General features: G+C 42.5%; 1 protein-coding gene and 1 pseudogene across 1 annotated transcript; one reads left to right on the top strand and one right to left on the bottom strand.

The window, feature by feature from the left end:
* On the top strand, positions 1 to 25,336 carry usp4 (ubiquitin specific peptidase 4 (proto-oncogene)). The gene is made up of 22 exons (XM_055915177.1): positions 1 to 179; positions 4,568 to 4,695; positions 4,905 to 5,035; positions 5,113 to 5,239; positions 5,366 to 5,511; positions 6,016 to 6,077; positions 6,230 to 6,373; positions 6,540 to 6,657; positions 6,733 to 6,906; positions 7,166 to 7,324; positions 7,456 to 7,680; positions 7,943 to 8,026; positions 8,602 to 8,696; positions 8,921 to 9,103; positions 9,642 to 9,862; positions 10,055 to 10,264; positions 10,445 to 10,515; positions 17,189 to 17,304; positions 17,475 to 17,624; positions 20,819 to 20,922; positions 21,434 to 21,522; positions 23,022 to 25,336. The coding sequence occupies exons 1-22, from the start codon at positions 28 to 30 to the stop codon at positions 23,148 to 23,150; spliced, it is 3,018 nt and encodes a 1,005-aa protein (XP_055771152.1). The 5' UTR covers positions 1 to 27; the 3' UTR covers positions 23,151 to 25,336.
* Positions 25,337 to 26,114: 778 nt separating this feature from the next.
* Positions 26,115 to 27,693, bottom strand: LOC129847402 (glutathione peroxidase 2-like; annotated as a pseudogene).
* Between the last annotated feature and the right edge of the window lie 49 nt (positions 27,694 to 27,742).

Raw genomic sequence — 27,742 nt, 5'->3', positions numbered from 1 at the left:
CGTTCACGACTCTGGCTCACTTATTGCATGATGGCCGAGGGAGGCGGACCCGAGTCGGGTAGTGCGGCAGACCCCGATCCGGAGCCGGTAGCCGCTCAAATACCGACACCTTCAACCGAAAGTCAAAAGCAGAGTATTGGAACACTTCTCAAAACAATTCTACGAAAGGGCGACGAGTGGTAATGTGTTTTGAATGTAACGTTAGCTAGCTAACCAATAATAGCTACTATGCTAGCCAGCTATCTACTTTCAGTTCACGGGAACTGAAAGTAGCTAGCAATAGCGTAGGCCCGTCATTAGACGGGTAAACCGGTTCCCATTGAACAGGAAATGGTTTGATTTGTTGGGCCAGGGCAGGAATGAACATGCTAACGTTAGCTATGTCTCCTCATCCGATAATATTTACTTTATCGACCACTGCAACGTAGTAGTAGTAGTAGTAGTAGTAGTAGTTAATAGCTAAGGTTAGTTCACTAGCAAGCCAAGGCATTGCGCAAGTTGGCCATGTCTGCTCACATTAGCTTACTAGCCGACTAACTAGCTACGACATGACGAGGTGTAGTCAAAGGCCCTTCTTCAATGCAATAAAGTGGAGTGACTGCGAATGAATGCTAGCTAGTTAGCTTGCTATCTTACTAGCTAGCTAATGCTTTGTCATTGGACCTGGATAACAACCAGCGACTGGCCCTGTCAGGTTTCCAGGCAAAATATTTGCAATGTTTTAACTAATATAGTTTGGAAACCAAACTCTTTCCTCTATCTATTTTGCTAACGTAGGTTAGCAAAATCAGTACTGACTAACAAGGGAGGGGAAACAACCAATGGGCTCAGCGAGAGCTAGGCTAACCACAATGGCATTACAGTACCAATTGTCTTGAGTTGAGAAAGTAGTCTGCCGGGTCATATAATGTTATGATGTTTACATCTAGCTAGATGAATTCACACAATGTTTTTTTTAGCTCAAGTTAACAATCATTTTAGTTGGGATTGATGACATGTTTGTTATGTTCCTGGGGCCAGACTCCAGACAACTTGCATTGTTTTGGCCTCCCAGCCTGTCTGAACAGGGTGAACAAGTTAATGTCAGATGGGAAGAAATTGGCAGCTATTGGCCTATGGCTATCTGACTGACTAGTCTGACTGACTAGTTTGCTGACTCTAGACCTAATTTTGAACCCATCTGAGATGGGTATTATAAAGGCTTTAGTTGCAGTACCTTGTATCTCATTTCGAGTAGCCTAGCTAATTTAGTCACTTGATCTTTTTTTCTATTATTAAAAGGGAGATGCTTACAAATAACGTTTCCCACTGCCTGAGCTTTGGACCATGTGAAATCCTGCTAACAAGTTTATGCAGTGGAAGATATTCTTACTTGAGATTGACATCCTTGCTCACTTTTACTGTATGTGAATGTGACCTAGAGCACAAGACGGTTTTGTTTTGGAGTTTTGAAAAATATACACTTAACATGCAACAATTTCAAAGATTTCACTGAGTTCATAATAAGTAAATTGAAATAAATTCATTGGGCCCTAATCTGTATTTCACATGATTGGGATTACAGATATGCATCTGTTGGTCACAGATACCTTAAAAAAGGTATGGGTGTGGATCAGAAAACCAGTCAGTATCTGGTGTGACCACCATTTGCCTCGGAGTGGGACACATCTCTATCACATAGAGTTGATCAGGCTGTTGATTATGGCCTGTGGAATGTTGTCCCACTCTACTATGGCAGCTCGAAGTTGCTGGATATTGGCGTTAACTGGAACATACTGTTGTATACGTTGATCCAGAGCATCCCGAACATGCTCAATGGGTGACATGTCTAGTGAGTATGGAGGAACTGGGATTTTCAGTTTCCAGAAATTGTGTACAGATCCTTGCAACATGGGTCTATGCATCATCATGCTGAAACATGAGGTGATGACAGTGGATGAATGGCACAACAATGGGCCTCAGGATCTCATCACGGTATCGCTGTGCATTCAAATTGCCATTGATCAAATGCAATTGTTTGTTGTCTGTAGCTTATGCCAGCCCATACCATAACCCCACCGCCACCATGGGGCACTCGGTTCACAACATTGACATCAGCAAACCGCTCTACCACACGACGCCCTACACGATGTCTGCCATCTGCCATGTACAGTTGAAACCAGGATTCATCCGTGAACAGCACATTTCTCCAGTGTTCCAGTGGCCATCGAAGGTGAGCATTTGCCCACTGAAGTCTGTTAGGATGCAGAACTGCGGTCTGGTAAGACCCTGGTGAGGACGGCGAGCATGCAGATGAGCTTCCCTGAGGCAATTTCTGACAGTTTGTGCAGAAATTCTATAGATGTGCAAACCCACAGTTTCATCAGCTGTCCGGGTGGCTGGTCTCAGATGATCCTGCAGGTGAAGAAGCCCCATGTGGAGGTCCTGTGAGGCCGGTTGGACGCACTGCCAAATTCTCTAAAATGGCATTGGAGGCGGCTAATGGTAGAGAAATGAACATTCAATCCTGTCAACCGCTCTGGTGGATATTCCTGTAGTCTGCATGCCAATTGCATGCTCCTTCAAAGGTTGGGACATCTTTGGCATTGTGTTGTGACAACTGCACATTTTAGTGGCCTTTTATTGTCCCCGGTACAAGGTGCACCTGTGTAATGATCATGCTGCTTAATCAGCTTTTTGATATGCCACACCATCCGGTGGATGGATAATCTTGGCAAAGGATTAATGCTCACTAACAGGGATGTGAACAAATTGAAATTTATGCACAATATTTGGTGTGTATGGAACATTTCTGGGATAATTTATTTCAGCTCATGAAACATGACACCAACAATGTTATACATGCATGTTGCATTTTATATTTTTGTTAAGTGTATAGTGCCAGTCAAAAGTTTGGACACCTACTCATTCCAGGGTTTTTCTTTATTTGTACTATTTTCTACATTTGCTCAAGATATCAAATCTATGGAATCGTAGTCGAAATTGAAAAAGTGTCAATCAAACAAAATATATTTGAGATTATTCGAAGTAGCCACCCTTTGCCTTGATGACAGCTTTGCACACGCTTTGCATTCTCTCAACCAGCTTCATGAGGTAGTCACCTGGAATGCATTTCAATTAACAGGTGTGCCTTGTTTAAAAGCTAATTTGTGGAATTTCTTTCCTTAATGCGTTTAAGCCAATCAGTTGTGTTGTGACAAGGAAGGGGTGGTATACAGAAGATATCCCTATTTGGTAAAAGGGCAAGTCCATATTATGGCAAGTATAGCTCAAAAAAGCTAAGAGAAACGACAGTCCGTTACTTTAAGACCATGAAGGTCAGTAATTGCCGAAAATTTCAAGAACTTTAAAGTTTCTTCAAGTGCAGTCGTTCAAAAAACATCAAGCGCTATGATGAAACAGGCTCTCATGAGGACCACCAGGAAAGGAAGACCCAGAGTTACCTCTGCTGCAGAGGATAAGTTCATTAGAGTTAACTGCACCTCAGATTGCAGCCCAAATAAATGCTTCACAGAGTTCAAGTAACAGACACATCAACGTGAATCAGGCCTTCATGGTCGAATTGCTGCAAAGAAACCACTACTGAAGGACACCAATAAGAAGAGATTTGCTTGGGCCAAGAAACACGAGCAATGGACATTAGACCGATGGAAATCTGTCTTTTGGTCTGATGAGTCCAAATGTGTGATTTCTTTTTTTCCGTTCCAAAAGCTGTGTATTGGTTTGGGATGAGTTAGACTGCAGAGTGAAGGAAAAGCAGCCAACAAGTGCTCAGCATATGTGGGAACTCCTTCAAGACTGTTGGAAAAGCAGTCCAGGCAAAGCTGGTTGAGAGAATGCCAAGTGTGCAAAGCCTTCATCAAGGCAAAGGGTGGATACTTTGAAGAATCTAAAATAAATGTTGATTTGTTTAACACTTTTTTTGGGTTACTACATGATTCCATATGTGTTTCATAGTTTTGATGTCTACACTATTATTCTACAGCATACAAAACAGTAAAAATAAAGGGAACCCTTGGTTCCTCTCTAGGTCTCTTCCTAGGTTCTGGCCTTTCTAGGGAGTTGTTCCTCGCCACTGCTTCTACATCTGCATTGCTTGCTGTTTGGGGTTTTAGGCTGGGTTTCTGTACAGCACTTTGACATTGGCAAATGTAAAAATTGGCTTTATAAATAAATTTGATTGAATGAGTAGGTTTGTCCAAACCTTTGACTGGTACTGTATGTTGACAGATGGAGAAATACTCCGAATAAGTGAATACTAGACATGAATACTAACATTGTTAGACATAATGTAGGAACTAGTGGAACAAGTTGTCTGCATGCAAGTTCCTTTTGTAGCTCAGTTGGCTGAGCAAGGTGCTGGTAACGCCAGAGTAGTTGGTTTGATTCCCGTGACCACTCATACATAAAACGTGTGCACACATGACTAAGTCGCTTTGGATAAAAGTGTCTGCTAAATGAAATGTATATATTATTACTTTTACCCTTGTGTGATATTTATTTTAAGCTGCACGTTGTCATCCTCTCCTCGCAAACAGTATCTTACCAAGGCACTATTTCTTTGCAGGTTTCTGATTGATAGCAGGTGGTTTAAGCAGTGGAAGAAATATGTGGGATTTGACAGCTGGGATATGTACAATGTTGGAGAGCACAGTCTCTATCCCGGCCCTGTTGACAACTCAGGCCTGTTCTCAGGTAATGCAGGCATCATATTCACTGACACATTCTTCACAGCCTTACACCATGTGAAATGTTGTATCTTAATCTGTGAGTATGCCAATGTGTTTTCTTCTGTCTCTGCTTTGAGCATGAATCTACACAACTAGTTATAAACAAGCACTCAAAATACTTGCTCACTCTAAATACTTGGTGTCATAACTTACCTTTACTCTATTTCTTCTCAGACCATGAGACCCAGATCTTGAAGGAGCACCTTATAGATGAGCTGGACTATGTCCTTGTGCCCACTGAGGCGTGGAACAAGCTTGTCTGCTGGTATGGTTGCCTTGAGGGCCAGCGGCCCATCGTCAGAAAGGTGACGCTATGAAATTATATATATTTTTTCACCCTTTTCCTTTAGTCTCTCTCTAACCTTGCTCTTTCTCTCCGTAGGTGGTTGAACACGGTATGTTTGTCAAGCACTGTAAAGTGGAGGTCTATCTGTTGGAGCTCAACTTGTGTGAGAATGACAACATGGACAATGTGATCACACGACATTTCAGCAAAGCTGACACTATAGGTAAAGGGGGTTTACTGTACTGTGGGCCAGAGAGCAAACTGACGCGTGAACTAACTAGTTGTGTATCATATTCAGGCACTTCTGACTTTTGATTAGCTAAATATTTTGTTTGTGTGTCCTGTCCAGACACCATAGAGAAGGAGATGCGGTCGCTATTTGAGATCCCAACAGGGAAGGAGACTCGACTGTGGAACAAATACATGAGCAACACATACGAGCAGCTGAACAAGCCAGACAGCACCGTGCAGGATGCTGGTCTCTTCCAAGGCCAGGTAGAGTACTATCTCTATCCTAACACCCCACTTCAGCTCAGTCGCTGCTAGGCCACACACAGCTAGAGCTCGACCCTTTGACCACTGGCTCTGTCTTCATTAGGCACACAGCACAGGGGTTTCACTATACATTTTTTTTAAGGGAAGCTGCAATGGTGTCACGTTTGTATACTTAATCACTTATATCAGCAGTTGTTCCTCCCAATAGTTGAAATTATAGCTACGTTTGATTACCATTAGTTCCATCAGGGATCACAACATTCCTAATGTCAGGTGTTTTGCTCTCATGTTTTGTTACTCAGCAGTTATTAACTGCAAATTGATTATGTTATGATAGTTGTCTCTGAGGTCACCTGGGTTCTAGCCTCGTACTACCATCCGGGTCTCGCAAGCTTACATACGTTTATGTAAGTTCACGAGATCAGAAAGATTGTGTGAGACTAGCTGGGTTCAGCTGAGATTAGTTTTTGTGGCACGGCTCTCACTGGCTTGTTTCCCACACAGGTGCTCGTGATCGAACGCAAGAATGAGGACGGCACGTGGCCCAGACAAGCCTCCCATCCAAAGTAAGTTAATCGGTCTATGGTTACCCTTGCTCTGTTCTAGGACTTTGTGGCAATTTGTACATTTGGATTAAAATGGCTTATGTTCCATCATGTCTGGTTGCGCAAAATGTCTGAAACTTGTCCAGTAAGTTTTCTATGTTCCTGTTATTCAGATCTAGTACGGCCACATCCAGGAATTTCACTACCTCCCCAAAACTCTCCTCCAACTCGTCAGCAACCATCTCCTCAACAATAACTAATGGGGACAGCAGCAACTCTGGCAGTACACTGAACAACAGCACCTCCTCTGGCAATAGGCAAGCACACTGTGATTTTGTCACTATGACACAATATGCAAAGTACTTGGATATCACTAGTCAGTCAGACCAGCTCAATGGAGTAACATTTATGTTTTGGAAGATTTATACAATCTGTTGATGTTTGATCTGTTATACACTGGACTCAACCTTACTGTTTCTACAGATTGGGAGGTTACAATTCATACAGCTCATCCTACAACTACAGAGAGTCACCATCCCAACCTGGCCTTTGTGGTCTCAGTAACCTAGGCAACACCTGCTTCATGAACTCTGCCCTCCAGGTACCAATCACTCACTCACTTACTCACACTTTGAACTGATATTTCCCTCTTACTCACCTCACTGTTTTGTTGCAGTGCCTGAGCAACGCGTCCCCTCTGACGGAATACTTCCTAGATGACCAGTATGAGGCGGAAATCAACCGGGAGAATCCATTAGGAATGAGAGGGGAGATTGCAGAGTCCTACGCAGACCTGGTCAAGCAGATGTGGCTCAGCCGCAGCAGCTACGTGGCCCCCCGCACCTTTAAAGTAAGCCGCGCCACAGACACAGAAGACTGAATTTCTATAGGCTACTGCGATTGTCGTTGTCTTGTAGTGCACCTTCCTCACCCTCTTTTTGACCAGTAGATTTCTCCAATTAAACTCTAGAGTTTCTTTCAGTTACTGACTTACAAACTCATGCAGATAGAGCAATGAGCATTGAACTGTCACAATTACTTTAATACATGCGTGATTGACAAGTTGCACAGTCTTCTAACCGCCACCCTGTGTTCCCCCTATATCCCAGACCCAAGTGGGCCGCTTCGCCCCCCAGTTTTCAGGGTACCAGCAGCAGGACTCCCAGGAGCTGCTGGCCTTCCTGATGGACGGGCTTCACGAAGACCTGAACCGCGTTAAAAAGAAGCCTTACCTGGCCCTGCAGGATGCAGGGGGCCGGAAAGACGAGGTACACGCACACACACACACACACACACACACACACACACACACACACACACACACACACACACACACACACACACACACACAGCAAAATATCACTTCTGTACAAATCAGTTTTCTTCTTCTGTATAACAGATTGTAGCTAAGGAAGCCTGGACTAACCATCGCCTGCGCAATGACTCCATCATCGTGGACATATTCCATGGCCTGTTCAAATCCACTCTGGTGTGTCCAGAGTGTGCCAAGGTCTCTGTGACCTTTGACCCATTCTGCTACCTCACACTGCCTCTGCCCATGAAGAAGGACCGCACCATGGAAGTGTTCTTGGTCCGCATCGATCCCCAGTCCAGACCTACGCAGGTAACACACACTGGATGGGCACTGCTTTTACCCCTCCATGGAGATAGACACTGTTGTCATAATAACAATATTGTGTCGTCTTCAATGTAAATCAAACATTTGCATACCAGACCAGTCTCAACGGAGACCTAGAAATCGAGTGGTCTTTGTACATGCTGCTGTAATGTTTTCGATTTCAGAGTTGGCCCCGGTTCACCTACTGAGGTCTTAACATCCATGTAGACGGAAGTAAAAATATCTCTTCTCTCCTTGTCTTCCCCAGTACCGAGTGGTTGTCCCCAAGCTTGGCTCAGTGACAGACCTGTGCAGCGCCTTGTCCCGGCTCTCTGGAATCCCTGCTGAGAATGTGAGAGCTGAATAAGGGACATTTTACTTTTGGACTATTTGCTCATGGTGACATTTTGTTCATGACTTAATAAGATTTAAATAAATGTGTAGTTAATTTAATACTTTGTAAAGTTTTTTTGTGAGACTATCTTAGTTGAGGGTAATGTTTTGCCCAACTGACGGGTCTGATAAAGTGACTCCAGTTGAGAGAACCATAAATCAGTGTTCCCCAATAGGTGGCCCACGGGCCAAATTCGGCTCACAAGTGATTTATTTGGAAATTTATGTGAAAACAACATTGATTAATAAAAGATCCCCAGAATGAGCTCAAAGGGCTTTTAATTTACAAAATCTATTCTCAATTATTCCCACTCATGAATAGAGGCATATGTGATCGCATCCAACTGGAAGGTTTGAAATGATTACGTTTTTGTCATACTATATCTGTTTGGGATTCTTGCTGTCAATTTGCAGTGTACAAATAATTTATAACTAAGTTCTGCCCCCCCCCGACCATCTGCTCAAGGAAAAATCATCCCACGGCTGAATATAATTGGGGACCCCTGCCAAAAAAGTTTTCTCCTGTCCTCCTAGATGGTGGTGGCGGATGTTTACAATCACCGGTTCCACAAGATCTACAGACGAGACGATGGCCTCAACCAAATCATGGAGAAGGATGACATCTTTGTGTAAGCCTTGTCCCCTCTCTTGCACTGGAAGATAACATATTGAACAGTGGTTGGGTATGCGCAGACATCTGTCACTTTATTGTTAGCCAGGAGTTTATAGAATAACCACACAGTAAACACTACAAATACTAAACATATACAAGATGTTGAAATATGATGATTATTTTTTTTTTTACAAAAATACCTCCGGTATGCTACTATCATTCTCCATGTTTGTGGTCCAGGTATGAGGTGGCGGAGGAGGATGCGGAGAGTATGAACCTGCCCGTGTACTTCAGGGAGCGCCACTCCAAGCACACAGGAGGCTCCACGGGCACCATGCTGTTTGGCCAGCCCCTGCTCATCACTGTGCCCCGGCAGAACCTGGCCGCTGACATGCTCTATGAGAAGGTGCTGGAGAGGATTGGGTGGGTACAGTGTCTGTGGGCCTGCTTTTGTTTCTACTTGTGATCATATGTACAGTATGCCCCACACAGACTTGAGATATTTAACATGTAGTTATGTGAGATGTGAGCTTTGCACATGTGGCAAAACGTTAAAGGCCCAGTGCAGTCGATTCTGTTATCTATCATATTGTACAACAGCTGATGAATCTAACACTGAAAGTGTGACAATTCTATCAGTGTTATTCCTGATAGTTGCTGGTTGAAAATGCAATCTACATAGGACCTTTTAATCAGTAGGTTTGCATGGGTGGGAGTTTCGGCTTTCCATGGTGACATCACCATCTGGTAAATTGGTTAATATACCAATAACAGAGTTCAAACCTCTCTGCCAATAACGGCTAGTTTTCAGGTTCCACCTCCCCTCTGACTAATTCCAAAATTCTTGCTTGAGAAATACTTTTTTGCCCATTTTAACCCAAAAAGTATTTTATATTGATATAAAAATGGATGCATTGGGCCTTTAAAATGTACAATATTGAGCAACTTTTCCCCAACCCAGGCGCTACGTGACGCGCTCTCAAAGCTCCACCGGTGAGGGGAGGGCCTCAGCCTCTGCCTCCTCCGCCAGCTGCAGCCAGGCAGCAGAGTGCTCAACAACATCCTCCAATCGCAACGCTGCAGCGAGTGGGAGTGGCAGCCCCCTGTCAGACGGGGCGTCCTGCAGCTCCAGCAACAGCAGCAACCACTCAGGAACCTCCAACGGGAACGGGGTGTGTGAAGGTAAGCAACAACACGGACTGTCTAAAGGCAGTACAGTTACTTACATCTCGTACACCTATTGGTATCTTTATTATGTTATTTATTGTTTATTATCTTTACTATGAATGTGTACCAAGCACATTTTAGTTTTGCATTCATGTACATGTGCCCTATTTCATTCCCACGGTCTGACATGGCTTGTGTGATTTCCAGGTGAGGAGGAGGCCATGGATCAACAGGTGAGTCCGGAGCCAGAGAACGGCCAGTCAGAGGAGGAGGACGCCTCAGACCTGGAGAATGGCCCTAAAACCAAGCCGTGCTCCAGCACCCCGCCCAAACTGTTCTCCTTCAGCATGGTCAACTCTTACGGAACGGCCAACATCAGTCCACTGCCTTGCGACGGAAACATCCTCAAACTGAATAGTTAGTATTCAGTCTCCCATTTAACTTTTGAGTGCTTCAACCAGTTAAAAAAATGTCTTGGAAAGAAAAGTTTAAACTTGTTTTTCAGAAGTCCCAGGTGATTTAAAATGTTTCTTGAATTAGAGAACCGGCTTTAGATGTGAGTTGCAAGCTGACCAAAGCACCTTATCTCCTCCGTAGCACATTCCACAGTGGCGATCGACTGGGACTCGGACTCAAAGAAACTGTGTTATGACGATCAGGAAGCAGAGGTCAGTACACTTTCAGTTGACGTGATCAGGTGGACCCAAAGCCCTTTTTGTTGGAGTTCGAGTTTGAAAAATGTATTAGTGTCACTCCACAATGATACCATAATTGACAATACAAAAAACATTGTGGACCACTCCTATAGAGTTTTGAGACACTAAAAACAATGATAGTCAAACATGGTACAGTATTTCCTTTGGCGTCATCGATAATACATTACATAATCTATTAAGGGTTGCATTAGCTTTCAGAAATCTGCCTTTTCAATATGCAGACATCAATAAATCTGTGTTTGATATTGAAAGTAGTGTTATTTTTTTTGCTTCAATAGAGATAACGGGTGTGCCACTATAGTTTTGTACAACATCAGATGTCAACAGACAAAGAAGTGCAAAGCTGTTTTGCTAGCAGCCACAAGTAAATGAGCTTACAATGAAAAAGCAAGATATTTTTTGCAAAAAACAATGCATGGCCATCATATTTCTGTGTATCTATGTTTGTTTGATGTTAATCTCGTGTTTGAACTTTCTACCGGACAAAAACTATACCAGAGAGAAGTAGCCTACACATCAGTCAGAGCGCTGTCTGGTGATCCAATGAAGAGAGCAAATACACTACATGACCAAAAGTATGTGGACATCTGCTCGTCAAACATCAATCCAAAATCATGGGTATTAATATGGAGTTGGTCCCCCCTTTGCTGCTATAACAGCCTCCACTCTTCTGGGAAGGATTTCCACTAGATGTTGCAACATTGCTGCGGAGACTTGCTTCCATTTAGCCACGAGCATTTAGCCACGAGGTCCAGCACTGATGTTGTGCGATAAAGCCTGGCTCAGTCGGCATTCCAATTCATCCCAAAGATGTTCGATGAGGTTGAGGTCAGGGCTCTGTGCAGGCCAGTCAAGTTCTTTCACACTAATCTCGACAAACCATTTCTCTATGGACCTCGCTTTCTTCACTGGGGCATTGTCACGCTGAAACAGGAAAGGGCCTTCCCCCAAACTGTTGCCACAAAGAAGCACAGAAACGTCTAGAATGTCATTGTATGCTGTAGCATGAAGATTTCCCTTCACTGGAACTAAGAGGCCTAGCTCAAACAATTAAAACAGCCCCAGATTATTCCTTCTCCACCAAACCTTAGTTAGCACAATGCATTGGGGCAGGTAGCATTCTCCTGGCATCCTCCAAACCCAGATTCTTCCGTCAGACTGACAGATGGTGAAGCGTGATTCCTCACTTCAGAGAACGTGTTTCCTCTGCTCCAGAGTCCAATGGCGGCGAGCTTTTCACCACTCAAGCTGACGCTTGGCATTGTGCATTTTAGGATTGTGTGCGGCTGCTCAGCCATGGTAACCCATTTCATGAAGCTCCTGACGAACAGTTCTTGTGCTGACGATGCTTCCCAGAGGCAGTTTGGAACTCGGTAGAGTGTTGCAACCAAGGACAGACGATTCCTACGCACTTCAGCACTCTGCAGTCCCGTTCTATGAGCTTGTGTGGCCTATCACTTCGCGGCTGAGCTGTTGTTGCTCTTAGACGTTTCCACTTCCCAATAACCAAATTTAGTTGACCGGGATAGCTCTAGCAGGGCAGAAATTTTACAAACTTGTTGGAATGCTAGCATCCTATGATGGTGCCACATTGAAAGTCACTGAGCTCTACAGTAAGGCCGTTCTAATGCCAATGTTTGACAATGGAGATTGCATGGCGGTGTGCTCGTTTTTATACACCTGTCAGCAACGGGTGTGGCTGAAATTGTCGAATCCACAAATTTGAAGGGGTGTCCACATACTTGTGTGTACAATGCATTTGGAAAGTATTCAGACCCCCTTGACTTTTCCAACATTTTGTTACATTAAAGCCTTAATCTAAAACATTGTTTTCCCCCCCTCAATCTACACACAATACCCCATAATGACAAAGCAAAAACAGTTTTTACATTTTTGCAAATTTATAAAAAATATTAAAAGAACTGAACACATTTACACAAGTATGTGGAACCTTTACTCAGTACTTTGTTGAAGTACATTTGGCAGTGATTACAACCTCAAGTCTTCTTGGGTATGAAGCTACAAGCATGGTACATCTGTATTTGGGGAGTTTCTCCCATTCTTCTCTGCAGTCTTCTCTGCAGATCCTCAAGCGTTGTTGGATGGGGAGCGTCGCTGCATAGCTATTTTCAGGCATGGCCGATTAATTAGGGCCGATTTCCGAAGTTTTCATAACAATCGGTAATCGGCATTTTTGGATGCCGATTTTGGCCGATTACATTCCGCGAGGATACTGCGTGGCAGGCTTGACCGCCTGTTACGCGCGTGCAGCAAGGAGCCAAGGTAAGTTGCTAGCTAGCACTTGACTTAATAAAAAAAAATCTTCACATAATCACTAGTTAACTACCGTACACATGGTTGATGATATTACTAGGTTAACTAGCTTGTCCTGCGTTGCATATAATCAATGCGGTGCCTATTAATTTATCATCGAATCACAGCCTACTTCGCCAAACAGTTGATGTTTTAACAAAAGCGCATTTGCGAAAAAAGCACAATCGTTGCACAAATGTACCTAAACATCAATGCCTTTCTTAAAATCAATACACAGAAGTATATATTTTTTAAACCTGCGCATTTAGTTAAAAGTAATTCATGTTAGCAGGCAATATTAACTAGGGAAATTGTCACTTCTCTTGCATTCATTGCACGCAGAGTCAGGGTATATGCAACAGTTTGGGCCGCCTGGCTCATTGCAAACTGTGAACTAAGTTGCCAGAATTTTACATAATTATGACAACATTGAAAGTTGTGCAATGTAACAGCAAGATTTAGACTTAGGGTTGCCACCCGTTCGATAAATTACGGAACGGTTCTGTATTTCACTGAAAGAATAAACGTTTTGTTTTTGAAATGACATGTTTCCGTATTTGACCAAATTAATGACCAAAGGCTCATATTTCTGTGTTTATTATAATTAAGTCTATGATTTGATATTTGATAGAGCAGTCTGACTGAGCGGTTGTATGCCGGCAGCTCATAAGCATTCATTCAGACTTTACTGCGTTTGCCAGCAGCTCTCAAGCCTATCAACTCCCGAGATTAGGCTGGCAATACTAAGGTGCCTATTAGAACATCCAATAGTCAAAGGTATATTAAATACAAATGGTATAGAGAGAAGTAGCCAACACGTCATAATTCCTGTAATAACTACAACCTAAAACTTCTTAACTGGGAATGTTGAACCACCAGCTTTCATATGTTCTGAGCAAGGAACTTAAACGTTAGCTTTTTTACATGGCACATATTGCACGTTTACTTTCTTCTCCAACACTGCTTTTGTATTATTTAAACCAAATTGAACATGTTTTATTATTTATGAGACTAAATAAATAAAATCTATCTATATTAAGTTAAAATATTATTTGTCCTCCAATAATTGGTATCGGTGTTGAAAAATCAGAAGGCGACCTATACGCTCCAGAGATGTTCAAATCCGCTCTGGCTGGGCCACTCGAGGACATTCAGAGACCTGTCCAAAAGCCACCCCTGCGTTGTATTGGCTGTGTGCATAAGGTTGTTGCCCTGTTGGAAGGTGAACTTTCTCCCCAGTTCTGAGGTTCTGAGTGTTCTGGAACAGGTTTTCATCAAGGATCTCTGTACTTTGCTCCGTTCATCTTTCTCTTGATCCTCCCAGTCCCTGCTGCTGAAAAACAGCATGATCCTGCCACCACCGTGCTTCACCATAGGGATGATGCCAGGTTTCCTTCAGATGTGACGCTTGGCATTTAGACCAAGAGTTCAATCTTGGTTTCATCAGACCAGAGAATCTTGTTTCTCATGGTCAGAGTTCTCTTTGAGCCTTTTGGCCAGCTCCAAGTGGGCTGTCAGGTGCCTTTTTACTGAGGCGTGGCATCCGTCTGGCCACTACCATTTGGTGGAGTGCTACAGTGATTATTGTTCTTCTGGAAGGTTCTCCCATCTCCACAGAGGAACTGGAGCTTTGTAAGTGACCATCGGGTTCTTTGTTACCTCCCTGACCAAGGCCTTTCTCCCCCGATTGCTCAGTTTGGCTGGGCGGCCAGCTCTAGGAAGAGTCTTGGTGGTTCCAAACTTCTTTCATTTAAGAATGATGGAGGGAGGCCAGTATGTTCTTGGGGACCTTCAATGCTGCAGACATTTTTGGTACCCTTCCCCAGACCTGTGCCTCAACACTCCTGTCTCAGAGCTCTACGGACAATTCCTTCGACCTCATGGCTTGGTTTTTGCTTTGACATGCACTGTCAACTGTGGGACCTTTTATATAGACAGGTGTGTGCCTTTCCAAATCATGTCCAATCAATTGAATTTACCACAGGTGGATTCCAATCAAGTTGTAGAAACATCTCAAGATTGATAAATGGAAACAGGATGCACCAGAGCACAATTTTGAGTCTTATAGCACCTAGGTAAATAAGTTATTTCTGTTTTTATTTTAATACATTTGCAAAATTGAACAACTGTTTTCACTTTCATTATGGGGTGTTGTCTGTAGATTGTTTTATTTAATTAATTTTAGAATAAGGCTGTAACGTAACATTGTTGAAAATGTTAAGGGGTCTGAATACTTTCCGGATGCAGTGTGTGTGTGTCTAGTGTATATTTCATCTGAGTGAAGTGCTACTGAAGCGCTAAATTCCTCCATTTACATGAATGATTTGAAGTGAACCTGAAGCCAAGCAGAGTTTACAAAATGCAGCAAGATGTTTTCTTCGTTTTAACTTTCCTTTTCTGTATGAAAAATGCTGAATCCTGCGTTATCACGACCCCTGATTATTGGTGTCAGTTATTATACACAGAACAAAAATATATATGTCAAGTGTTGGTCCCATTTGTGATGAGCTGAAGTAAAAGATCCCAGAAATGTTCCATATGCACAAACATATTTCTCTAAAATGCTGTGCACAGATTTGTTTACATCCCGGTTAGTGAACATTTCTACTTTGCCAAGAAAATCCATCTACCGGACAGGTGTGGCATATCAAGAAGCTGATTTAACAGCATGATCATTACACTGGTTCACCTTGTGCTGGGGATAATAAAAGGCCACTCTAAAATGTGCTGTTTTGTCCTACAACACAATGAAACAGATGTCTCAAGTTTTGAGGGAGCGTGCAATTGGCATGCTGACTGCAGGGATGTCCACCAGAGCTGTTGCCAGAGAATGGAATCTTAATTTCTATACTATAAGCCGACTCCAACGTCAATTTAGGGAATTTGGCAGTACTTTCAACCGGCCTCAACCGCAGACCATGTGTAACCACGCCAGCCTTGGACCTCCACATCCGGCTTCTTCACCTGTGGGTTTGTCTGGAACCATCCACCCGAACAGCTGATTTTAACTGGGTTTGCACAACCGAAGAACTTCTGTCAAACTGTTTCAGGGAAGCTCATCTGCTTGTCGTCCTCACCTGGGTCTTGACATTACTGCAATTTGGAGTCGTAACTGACTTCAGTGGGAAAATGTTCACCTTCGATTGCCACTGGCATGCTGGAGAAGTGTGCTCTTTGTGGGAGTGGCCTATGGTATTGATAGGCATAAGCTACAGACAACGAACACAATTGCATTTTAATGATGTTAATTTGATCGCACAGAGATACCATGACGAGATCCTGAGGTCCATTGTCGTAGCGTTCATCCGCCGCTATCACCTCATGTTTCAGCATGATAATTCATAGCCCCATGTCTCAAGGATCTGTACACAATTCCTGTAAGCGGCCTGTACGGCCTGCATACTCACCAGACATGTCACCCATTGAGCATGTTTGGGATGCTCTGGATGGACGTGTATGAAAGCCTTCTTTACCTTGCCCTTTGTGCTGTTGTATGTTCCCAATAATGTTTGTACCATGTGTTGCTGCCTTGCTAGGTTGTCTTAGGTCTCTCTTTATGTAGTGTTCTCTCTCTTGACACGATGTGTGCTTTGTCCTATATTTGTATTTTTAATCCCAGCCCCCATACCCACAGGAGACCTTTTTGGTGGGCTGTCTTTGTAAATAAGAATTTGTTATTAACTGACTTGCGTGCATGTTCCAGTTCCTACCAATATCCAGCAACTAATCCAAGCAATTGAAAAGGAGTGGGAGAACATTACTCAGGCCACTATCAACAGCCTGATCAACTCTATGCAAAGGAGATGTTGCACTGCATGAGGCAAATGTTGGTCACACCAGATACTGACTGGTTTTGTGATCCACGCCCTTATTATTATTATTATTATTATTATTATTATTATTATTATTATATATTTTTTGTTTGTTTTTTAAGCTATCGGACCAACAGATGCATGTCTGTGAAATCCAAATCCAAAGATTAGGGCCTAATGAATGTATTTCAATTGACTGATTTCCTTATATGAACTGTAACCAGTAAAATATTTTAAATTGTTACATTTTATATTTTTGTTAAGTGTACATTCATCTATACACTTATGCATAAACAAAACTGTACAGTAGATAAAATAACATTTAGGCACTGATAAAGAAACATCTCCGTTGGAGGGTAAGGTGGCAGGCTTTGGCATTTACATTGTTGGCTGATAAAAAAAATCCCACCATTTTTTATTATTTCATGGAATGTGTACCTGGCTATGTCTATACGGTGTGTATGCCTGTTACTCAGTCCTGTATCCTCTGTGTACTGTAGGCATATGAGAAGCATGAGAGCATGCTCCAGGCCCCGAAGAAGAAGGCCACGGTGGCTCTGAGGGAATGCATTGAGCTCTTCACTACCATGGAGACACTAGGAGAGCACGACCCATGGTGAGACCCACCATCACTACAGCACTGTCTTACAGGCTCAACAAGATACACTAGCTCTTAGCACTCTACTCCCTACGCTGTTGAAACCACTATGTTCTGTGGTGAATTTTAATGCTGTTTTGTGTTTTTATGTTCTACTGAAATCAATGATTCTTCACTTGTTCACACAGGTATTGCCCCACCTGTAAGAAGCACCAACAGGCCACAAAGAAGTTTGACTTGTGGTCTTTGCCTCGCATCCTGGTGGTCCACCTGAAGCGTTTTTCCTACAATCGCTGCTGGAGGGACAAGCTGGACACGGTGGTGGACTTCCCTGTCAGGTACAGACCGCACTATGCCAAGAGGTAGAGCAGTTCTAACTGACATGTCCTTTAGGTAATTATTTTATCAACAATGATTCACATTGAGATGGACATTGTCTGTACTCTTTATTCTTTGTATTTTGAGAGGTCAAACGATGAAAGCATCCTTTTGTTTTGTCGTCAACTTTTATGGACCCAGGGAATTGACACAGCTTTACACTAGAGGGTGCTGGTTTGCTAGATTTGTAGAAACCCTGGCTTGCTGTGTATTGGCCAATGAGAGGCATAGAAGAAGCAGTCCTGCATAGGAATATATGGAATTCTACAGTATTTCAATTAAATGTTTCAACGACAAAATTACATGGATTTAAGATTTTTTCATTTTATTTTGTTTAGCTCACATAGTATAAGTAAAACATATGCATTAAGGTGTCTAATAGTCAGTGGCAAAAACAAATGTAGACATTAATAAATGCATTTCTATAGCTTCCCAAATAACTTTTTTTTTTACAATTGAGGAGTGCCAAGATGGAGGCGCGTTGCCATCCAAACAGCACCCCCTGTAATTAATCTAGTGTGAGTACTACAGGGTTAGGAAAGTTACTTTTTAAATGTTAGTTACTAGTCCAGAGTTGTTATCAGTAATGTAATTTTTGGGATTACCCAAACTCAGTAACATAATCTGATTACATTCAGTTACTTTTCGATTACTTTCCCCTTAAGATGCATTAGAAGAAAACAAAAATGTATGTTACCAATTGAACGATATCTATTTATTTATCCTGTAATGTTAAAGTTTACATAGCTGGCCATATGAATGTTAAATTTTACATAATGGATTGGTTATGTAGGCTTCTTTTAACCCATCGCTTTCTACTACATATAATTTAAATCAGAATATTATCTTTACATTTAATATAGATATAATTTGTAAATCCATAAATGGATGTAACTACAGATTGCCCCTTTTTAAGTCTTACCTTCAAGCGTTTATTCAAGTTGGATAATCTTTGGATAACGACAGCAGTCGCACAGTTGGACATAGCTTGGACTATAGCATACAAAAGCCTATTCCTGCTCTTTTCTCGCTCAGGTGGAACAAACTTAAACTTGCGACTATTTTCAATGCTGATTTCAATGTCATTGAGAAACCGAGAAGTGACAATGATTTTTTTTCTCGCAAATATTCTTTCTGAATTTAAAAGTAATCCTTGGAAGTAATCATCTAGTTTTTCAAAAGTATCTGTAATCTGATTACAGTATTTTTGCTGGTAATGTAACAAATGAGTTACCCTTTTTTTTTTCTTCTCCCCAACCCTGTGTGTACACACACACACACACACACACACACACACACACACGTACAATACACAAGGCCTTTGTCTATTTGAGGAAGTCATGGTCACATTTGAGTAGTCTTAACTGTTAGAGAAACTGACGTCAAGCTCCAACAGACAACAATAGCATCTGTGGTATAGTTACATTGGGTAACAATTACACAAGGGGAATTTCACCATCACAAAAAGCTCTTTAAACTAAACCAGGGTCATTTTAATGTATTTTCCATTAGCAGAATACTCAGGTTATTCTCCAGTTTGGGACAAGAAGCCATTTGATATCATGTTGTATAAAAGCTACCTGTGTGGGGGTTGTCTGGCTGAATGCCCGTGAGCCTCCCTGTGCTGTGTACTCTGATCTCTACTGAGTCACATTATGCAGCAGGAACCAGGAAGCAGAATTAAATGTAACTGACCTAGACAAGCCCTGCAGCTTCCAAGAACCTGACTCATGCTTACTGAGGATGGTTGAGACCGACAGAACCCAGTATGTCCAGTATAGACTTTTATTTTTATTTAATTTAACTAGGCAAGTCAGTTAAGAACAAATTCTTATTTACAATGACGGCCTGCCAAAAGGCAAAAGACCTCCTGTGGGGACGGGGGCTGGGATTATTTTAATTTTATTTTTTATAACAATAATATATAAATGTAGGACAAAAAACACAACACTACATAAAGAGAGACCTAGGACAGCAACACAATAATAAAATGGTAGCAACTCAATAATAAAATGGTAGCAACACAACATGTCGAGACAACAATGCATCACGCAAAGCATCCACAACTGTCAGTAAGAGTGTCCATGATTGAGTCTTTGAATGAAGAGATTGAGATAAAACTGTCCAGTTTGAGTGTTTGTTGCAGCTCGTTCCAGTCGCTAGCTGCAGCGAATTGAAAAGAGGAGCGACTCAGGGATGTGTGTGCTTTGGGGACCTTTAACAGAATGTGACTGGCAGAATGGGTGTTGGGTGATGAGTAATGGGTGATGAGGGCTGCAGTAGATATCTCAGATAGGAGGGAGTGAGGCCTAAGAGGGTTTTATAAATAAGCATCAACCAGTGGGTCTTGCGACGGGTATAGAGAGATGACCAGTTTACAGAGGAGTATAGAGTGCAGTGATGTGTCCTATAAGGAGCATTGGTGGCAAATCTGATGACCGACTGGTGAGGAAAATCTAGCCGCTCGAAAGCACCCGTACCTGCCGATCTATAAACGACATCTCTGTAATCTAGCATGGGTAGGATGGTCATCTGAATCAGGGTTAGTTTGGTAGCTGGGGTGAAAGAGGAGCGATTACGATAGAGGAAACCAAGTCTAGATTTAACTTTAGCCTGCAGCTTTGATATGTGCTGATAGAAGGACAGTGTACTGTCTAGCCAAACTCCCAAGTACTCTAAACCCTCAGAGGAAGTAAACTCACCTGTAGGGAGAGGGGCATTCTTCTTACCAAACCACATGACCTTTGTTTTGGAGGTGTTCAGAACAAGATTAAGGGTAGAGAAAGCTTGTTGGACACTAAGAAAGCTTTGTTGTAGAGCATTTAACACAACATCCAGGGAGGGGCTAGCTGAGTATGAGACTGCATATCATCTGCATATAAATGGATAAGAGAATCAAGGGCAATGGTGACATCATTGAGGATCTTTAAGGTTGCAGTGACACATTCATAACCTGAGCGGAAACCAGTTTGCATACCAGAAAGAATACTATAGACATCAAGAAAGCCAGTCAGTTGATGAATCACACTTGATAAAATTAACATGGTTTTCTGTATAGCCCTGTGCTTGTGTGTTTAGCTGTCAGTCCAAGTCATTGTGTGTATGTAATGTGTAGTAGTAGGTTTTGCTAATGACGTCTTCTCTCTCCACACAGGGACCTGAACATGTCTGAGTTTGTGTGTGACCCAAAGGCCGGACCCTATGTTTATGACCTCATTGCTATCTCCAACCACTATGGAGGAATGGGTGGAGGCCACTGTGAGTAATGGTTGCTTCTGCCAGTAAAACCCAGGTCTATCCTTAATGCAGACTCTCAGACCTAGATAATAACTTACACCAGGGTGTCCGTGGGTCCTTTGAAAAGTATTTGTCTTAAAGGAATTTCTGATATATAAAGGCCTTGATAAGTCTTAGTCTTGCTCATGGCGGCAGAATGGCGAGGTCCAGCCCTGCTATCGGCATAATACTATCTGCTGATAAAACTATTTGTTTTAGTACCTGGTAACCTGAAGCAGGTCAAATGTCAGTTGGTAAAACAGTCAGTTGTGTTTCGACTGTTGGTTCCCACTTACATGGCATGAGGTGTGAACTTTATCAGTTTCTATTTCCTCAAACCTTTTCATGTATTTTGGCCAAGCTCTTGTTTGGTGGTGACTAACCAGGCCTGCTAGTGTTAACCAGTTCATCAGATATTCATCCCAGCTCAACTTTAGACCTCCCTGACCATGATGTAGTTTTCTAATGTTCCTCCAATATCTTGTACCTTCAGACACAGCCTACGGAAAGAACAAAGCTGATGGGAAGTGGCATTACTTTGATGACAGTAGTGTATCGGCTGCCTCGGAGGATCAGATTGTGGTGAGTGAGCCACTTCAAACTTTCCGTTCATGTGTAACTGTATACAGTGCATTCGGAAAGTATTCAGACCCAGGACTTTTTCCACATTGTTACGTTACAGCCTTATTCTGAAATGGATTCAATAAATACTAATCCTCATCAGTCTATACACAATACCCCATAGTGACAAAGTGAAAACAGGTTAAGAAATGTTTGCAAATGTTTTAAAAATAAAACAGAAATATAGGGGGATACCTAGTCAGTTGTACAACTGAAATGTGTCTTCCGCATTTAACCTAACCCCTTTAAATCAGAGAGATGAGGGGGGGCTGCCTTTATTGACATCCACGTCATTGGCACCCAGGGAACTGCCTTGCTCAGGGGCAGAATGACAGATGTTTGCCTTGTCAGCTCAATACCTTATTTACATAAGTATTCAGACCCTTTGCTATGAGACTTGTAATTGAGCTCGGGTGCATCCTGTTTCCATTGATCATCCTTGATGTTTGTACAACTTGATTGGAATCCTCCTGTTGTAAATTCAATTGATTGGACATGATTTGGAAGGGCACACACCTGTCTATATAAGGTCCCACAGTTGACAGTGCATGTCAGAACAAATACCAAGCCATGAGGTTGAAGGAATTGTCTGTAGAGCTCTGAGACAGGATTGTGTGGAGGCACAGATCTGGGGAAGATACTCTGTTCTGATGATACCAAGATTGAACTCTTTGGCCTGAAAGCCAAGTGTTATGTCTGGAGGAAACCTAGCACCATCCCTACGGTGAAGCGTGGTGGCAGCAGTGGGGATGTTTTTCAGCGACAGGGACTGGGAGACTAGTCAGGATCAAGGGAAAGATGAACGGAGCAAAGTACAGAAAGATCCTTGATGGAAACCTGCTCCAGGGCCTCAGACCAGAGTGAAGGTTCACCTTCCACCAGGACAATGACCTTAAGCACACAGCCAAAACAACGCAGGAGTGGCTTTGTGACAAGTCTGTCCTTGAGTGGCCCAGCCAGAGCCCGGACTTGAACCCAATCGAACATCTGGAGAGACTTGAAAATAGCTGTGCAGCGACACTCCCCATCCAACATGACAGAGCTTGAGGATCTGCAGGGAAGAATGGGAGAAAGTCCCCAAATACAGGTGTGCTAAGCTTGTTGGGTCATACCCAAGAAAACCAATGTCTGTAAATGTAATATATATATATATTTATTTTTTTCCTGTTTTTGCTTTTTCATTATGGGATATTGTTTAGATTGATGGGGGGAAACAATTTAATCAGTTTTAGAATAAGGCTGTAACAAAATGTGAAAAAAGTCAAGGGGCCTGACTAGCCCTTGTTTTTTGAAACGTTGGTTATAAACATTTCTGATGTGGGACTCGTTATTACCCTTAGAGCTATTTGTTCCATGTGTCCAATGTCAGCAGTGATGATGGCTCTCCATTGACTTCATGTCCTTTGGTGTTGAGTGTCAGTGTTGCTGTGGTGTAACTCTATCCCCTATCCCCTCCACAGACAAAAGCAGCCTACGTGCTATTTTACCAACGCAGAGATGCGGGTGACGTCCCCGCCAAGCCGCCGCCCTCTTCCCCTCTAGGTGGCGCCACGGCCGACGCCGCCGAAGATCACATGGATACCAACTGAGCAGCACTGTTGCTCAAGGACATGACACGCACTGAAGCAAAAAAAAACACACTTTGTTGATGCACACACCAAGCTACTTCAGTGACATAAGACTTCTGAGTCAATATTATTAACTCCCCCCAACCCAGCACACCTTTTGTTTTTTTGTTTTGCTCATACATCGTCACCAAGAGCCAAAAGCCTTGTTAGATGCTTGACCCGAGAGACTTCCTCCCTGGAGCCGGTGGCCTGCTGATGTGTGAAATCAAGTTGACTAGTTTAAATAAATAAAGAGGAATATAAAAAGGCTTAGAATTCTCACTGGACGAACAGAATGTTAGAAGTGCACTAAAATGCATAAGTATTATTAACGCAAACTTTTCTGTTACCCACTAGAAAAGTCAAAAAATAAAAAAAGCCAAATCCACATCTTGTTTCTACCAAAGCGTTCCAAGTTGTACATTCTAAAGAAATGTACCAACTGCATTGACAGACAGGGGGGAAAGGGGAAACATGCCCTTGAGTTGTCTCTGATTTGTGTATGTGATGATAACCCTCCAGGGCAGGGGTGAATTTATGCAAATTTGTATTTAACATTCAGATGTATACAGAATTCAACACATGACACTGATGGATCCTGTGACCTTCTGCCTCCTGTGAAGAATGGATCCAGTCAGAAAGGCACACTGGAAGTGTTCCCTCTGCTACAGAAACACACACAGGCCCCTTCATTCTAGTCTGCCTCTGGGTTGGCCTGCAGGTCATTTCCACAGTATATGGTGTTCCCTTAAGGTCCTGTTTACTGTGCCTTGATGTATGCTGTGGCAGAGGCTTCATTTTCAGAGACGTGACTTCAGTCAGACCTTAGCGCCTGCTCTTTATGAAGCCAGGCATGCTAATGCTGTCTCTCTCATACACCCCCGTGCTCTATGAGATGCGTCTCATCCTGCTAAAGATGTGCTGCTCCCCCTCGTTACGCAAAAGCAACAGCGGCCTTTTTAATCCTGCAACCTGTTTTCAAAAAGGAAGCACTTTAAGTTTTCCTTTAGTTGCATCTGGAATAATACATCTATGAACGACATGTGGCAAGGCCCTGACCACTCATACATTTCCAGATAATATGGCTGTACTTCCAAGCATATTTGATTGCTGACTGAATGGACACTCCGACTGCCAGCTATGGTCTGTCCTTAGGCTACCTGTCCTGTGGTATTACAGTCCTGCATTGAAATCTGACATGTATGAAAGTAGTGCTAAATTTGAGACTTGAAATTATTGCTGTTTGTGATAAGTCTCCAATCCATTGTCAAAAAGAATTTGGACAGCAATAACTTAAAGGCATCCTCAGTTTGTTAAGGACTGCAGGCATCTGTAGCCATGTTCTCCCACAATGGACTCTCAGACAACCAATCAGCTGTTAAATAAAATATATAATAATGACATGACATCTTGCTCGTCAATGGATGGAAAAAGGACTCCTATAAATCGATCTGCTTGTATGCTGTCGGACTGTTGCTACGTAGCTCTATATTCTTCACTGATACAAATGTGTCCCATTAAATACTAGTAGTCTTCAGTAACAGCTGCTCGGCTTGTGGGGGGCTGGTGACGGCATCACAATACATGTCAGGAACCAGTGCCTCTGATACCTTCTCCAGATTCAGCACCCTTCCGTAGAATTTCACTGTGTTGCTAAGTGTCTTGTAAAGGTTGATACAAGATACCAGTAACTACTTCATGGATGGATTTCCCGTAAGATAAATTCTAGCTCTGGCATTTGTCCTGTGCTCTTTCCATGTGGCACAAAAGCATGTAAATGTCTTTGGGACTGCAAATGTCCTGTTTGCTGGTTGGTCCCTCTGTGATTATGCCCTCCTGAGATGATTACATGATTAATATAACCATATTTATGTCAATGAATAGAAAAGCTTTACACCATATCTGTAATATTCTATAGCAAGTGAAAAAGGCATCCAGCTGTCCAAAACAGATTGGATTAGTTGCTTTTCTTTACAATCCTAATGAGCAACTTAGCAATTTGAGCGTCAATTTGCTGTCAATATCTTGAATAGATGTAAATAATCACACTATTTCAAAAATAGGGACATAACTGTTGTAATATTTATATTGCCAATATCTGCAATATTTGTTTTTAATTGAGAATTATTTGGATTGGAAATATAATAAAGACTGGCAGCCTAAAAGGATATCTTGTTTGGACTAGTTGCTTTCCAGAACAGTTCAAGAGAAAAAAATGAGGTATTGCAGACATTGCCTAAATGACTAGTTTATTACGTAAGTGCCCACAATATCCTTAAGCCACATCTTTAGGGAATCAACCTGAAATTGCATTAATTTCCTTTTTTTTTTTTACAGGATAACTACCTTGAGTAGTTGAGAATGAAATCACTAAAATGGCATTCTAAGTGTGTAAGCAAATATTAGGCTAAATCCTCCCTCTTTAGACCATTAACCCCTTCCCCCAGAATAGACAGTATATATTTCAGAATAAAGCTGCTCAAAATGGTGTTATCAAATTGCTCAAAAATTCTACATTTACTGCCGGTTCACACAGTCACACTGGTAGCCTATTTTCCAGAGGAGAACAGGTGACATAATACTGCTATGATTTAGTGAAACACCTATAGTCCAGTCTTAATTCAGAAGGAAGTTATTCACTGCAGAACTTGAAAAGCCTGATTTTGCTGGTCAGAATGACTTGCATTTCCTGGTTTGGCTACTTTCACAATTCTGAAAAATCCCTCTTTCAGCACGTTTGGCTCTGGTGTCCAAATCTAGAATCATCTTCCCCATGCTAAACTTAACTATTAGTGGGAGAAATGCAAAACTGACCCAAGATTAGCATCCAAGGGAAACCTCACCCTACACCATATTGTTGCCAAACTTTCACATTGGACCTAAGCATTACGCACACCAAACTCCTGTAAAATACTATGAAGACTGAGACAAGAATAAATACAAAGATTCTTAGTAAAAATATTTATTTGGTCAACTTGTTACAGTAAGACAGTCATGCTTTACATGGGCCCAATGCAACTGTTATGTTAAGACTTTTATATTTCATCAGATATCCCCCTCACAAAAAGGTGTGGTTTCAAAGGATGGCTTCATTTAATAAAAGTTCAGAACACAGTAGCATTTTGCACAGGAGAGCACAGTACATGATTTAAAAATATAATGGGTGCTGTAGTCACACAGAGCTTGTGAGGAGGAGGAAGTATTTATTGAACAGTAAACTGTTGAAAGTCCAGCTGTTGCCTTTTGAGTTACAGCCAAGGACATTTTCCAAGGTGTGCCCATACATGCAAGGTGTCAATACTTTATACTTTGAAATGCATATCACACCCACATTGGCATGATTTCTACTCCTCCCCATTGTCTCTGTGTGACCAACACTGGGACGGTTTAGTTTGCCGTGTTGAGAAGCTTCTTGATGTCACCCTCAATGTCGATGGTCGGGAATCTCCTGCTGTAGCGTTTGAATGGCTCGCCGTCTGGCCCAATGAGAAACTTCTCAAAGTTCCAGGCGATGTCATTCCTGCCAACGGGACTCCAGATGATGCATTTGGGGTCATTCATTAAGGCCATGGGATCGTCGCTTGGGAACGGCAGCTTCTCCTTGAGGTACACAAACAGGGGGTGGGCGTGCTTCCCGTTCACGTCCACTTTCTCAAGGAGCTGGAAGTTGGGCTCAAAGCCATTTCCCGGACGGACATACTTCAAGGACATCAGAATCTCTTCGTTATTGCAGTTCTCCTGCAGGAGTAGATTGTGGGAAGAATATGTAATATGTACAGGCAAAGTTTGATCTCAAGTGGTCTATCAAAATAAGTCCCTTGTCCAGTCATAACCAGAACCCTCAATAAACTGTAAAGAACCCCACATGTTCTTTCCCCTTCATTTGGGATTGAGGACTATAGAACCTGGTGTGGGACAATGTCCAAATAGTACCAGGTCACTCACACAGGTTTATTGAACTACAGCAAGAACAGATTAATTTGTGATCCACCTGCCCACCACACTCCAACTACCAACCGGTCAGAGCAGTCTGGTCTGCACCTGGCAAGTTTGCATTGATGATGAGCTATGATCAGAAAGTTACATTACCCTATATTAAGTATTGAGAAATCCATCCCCCCCGGATTTACCTGATGTCCGAATTGATTGCAGGGCACCCCCAGAATCACGAGACCCTTGTCGGTGTACCGTTCATGGAGCTCGTTCATCTGGGTGTAATCCCTGGTGGTCGTACCTCAGAGAGACGCCACATTCTCGATCAACACCACTTTACCGCCAAGTGACGAGAATTTTAAAAAATCTCCTGAAATTAGCTTTGCCGTCATGTGGTAGAACTCACTTCCAGACATGTTCCTGATAGACATCAACCACGCTTCTGTCTGCTAAACAGGGCTGTTGCTGGACTTTTTATACAACGGGTGTGCTCATTAGTCCAAACAGTTGCGTTTTTGCAACGAAAACGAGAGTTTCTATTGGACAACTTCAGGTAGGTTCCTCCTCGTTTCGTTCAGTTTGCTTCTGTTTTAGAAACGTTTTGCAACAGAATCGGCGTAATGAATCAGTACCGCCCAGGG

This window comes from Salvelinus fontinalis, chromosome 3 (genome assembly GCF_029448725.1).
Source record: "Salvelinus fontinalis isolate EN_2023a chromosome 3, ASM2944872v1, whole genome shotgun sequence".
Taxonomy (NCBI): Eukaryota; Metazoa; Chordata; class Actinopteri; order Salmoniformes; family Salmonidae; genus Salvelinus; species Salvelinus fontinalis.
This window is presented reverse-complemented; position numbering and strand designations above follow the sequence as displayed.

Bases quoted from the DNA above. Each gene is read 5' to 3' on its own strand.
- usp4 (XM_055915177.1), top strand. From the start codon at position 28: ATGATGGCCGAGGGAGGCGGACCCGAGTCGGGTAGTGCGGCAGACCCC. The intron at 6,374-6,539 runs GCAAGCACACTG...CTGTTTCTACAG, and splicing joins AGCACCTCCTCTGGCAATAG to ATTGGGAGGTTACAATTCAT. The intron at 7,325-7,455 runs GTACACGCACAC...TCTGTATAACAG, and splicing joins CAGGGGGCCGGAAAGACGAG to ATTGTAGCTAAGGAAGCCTG.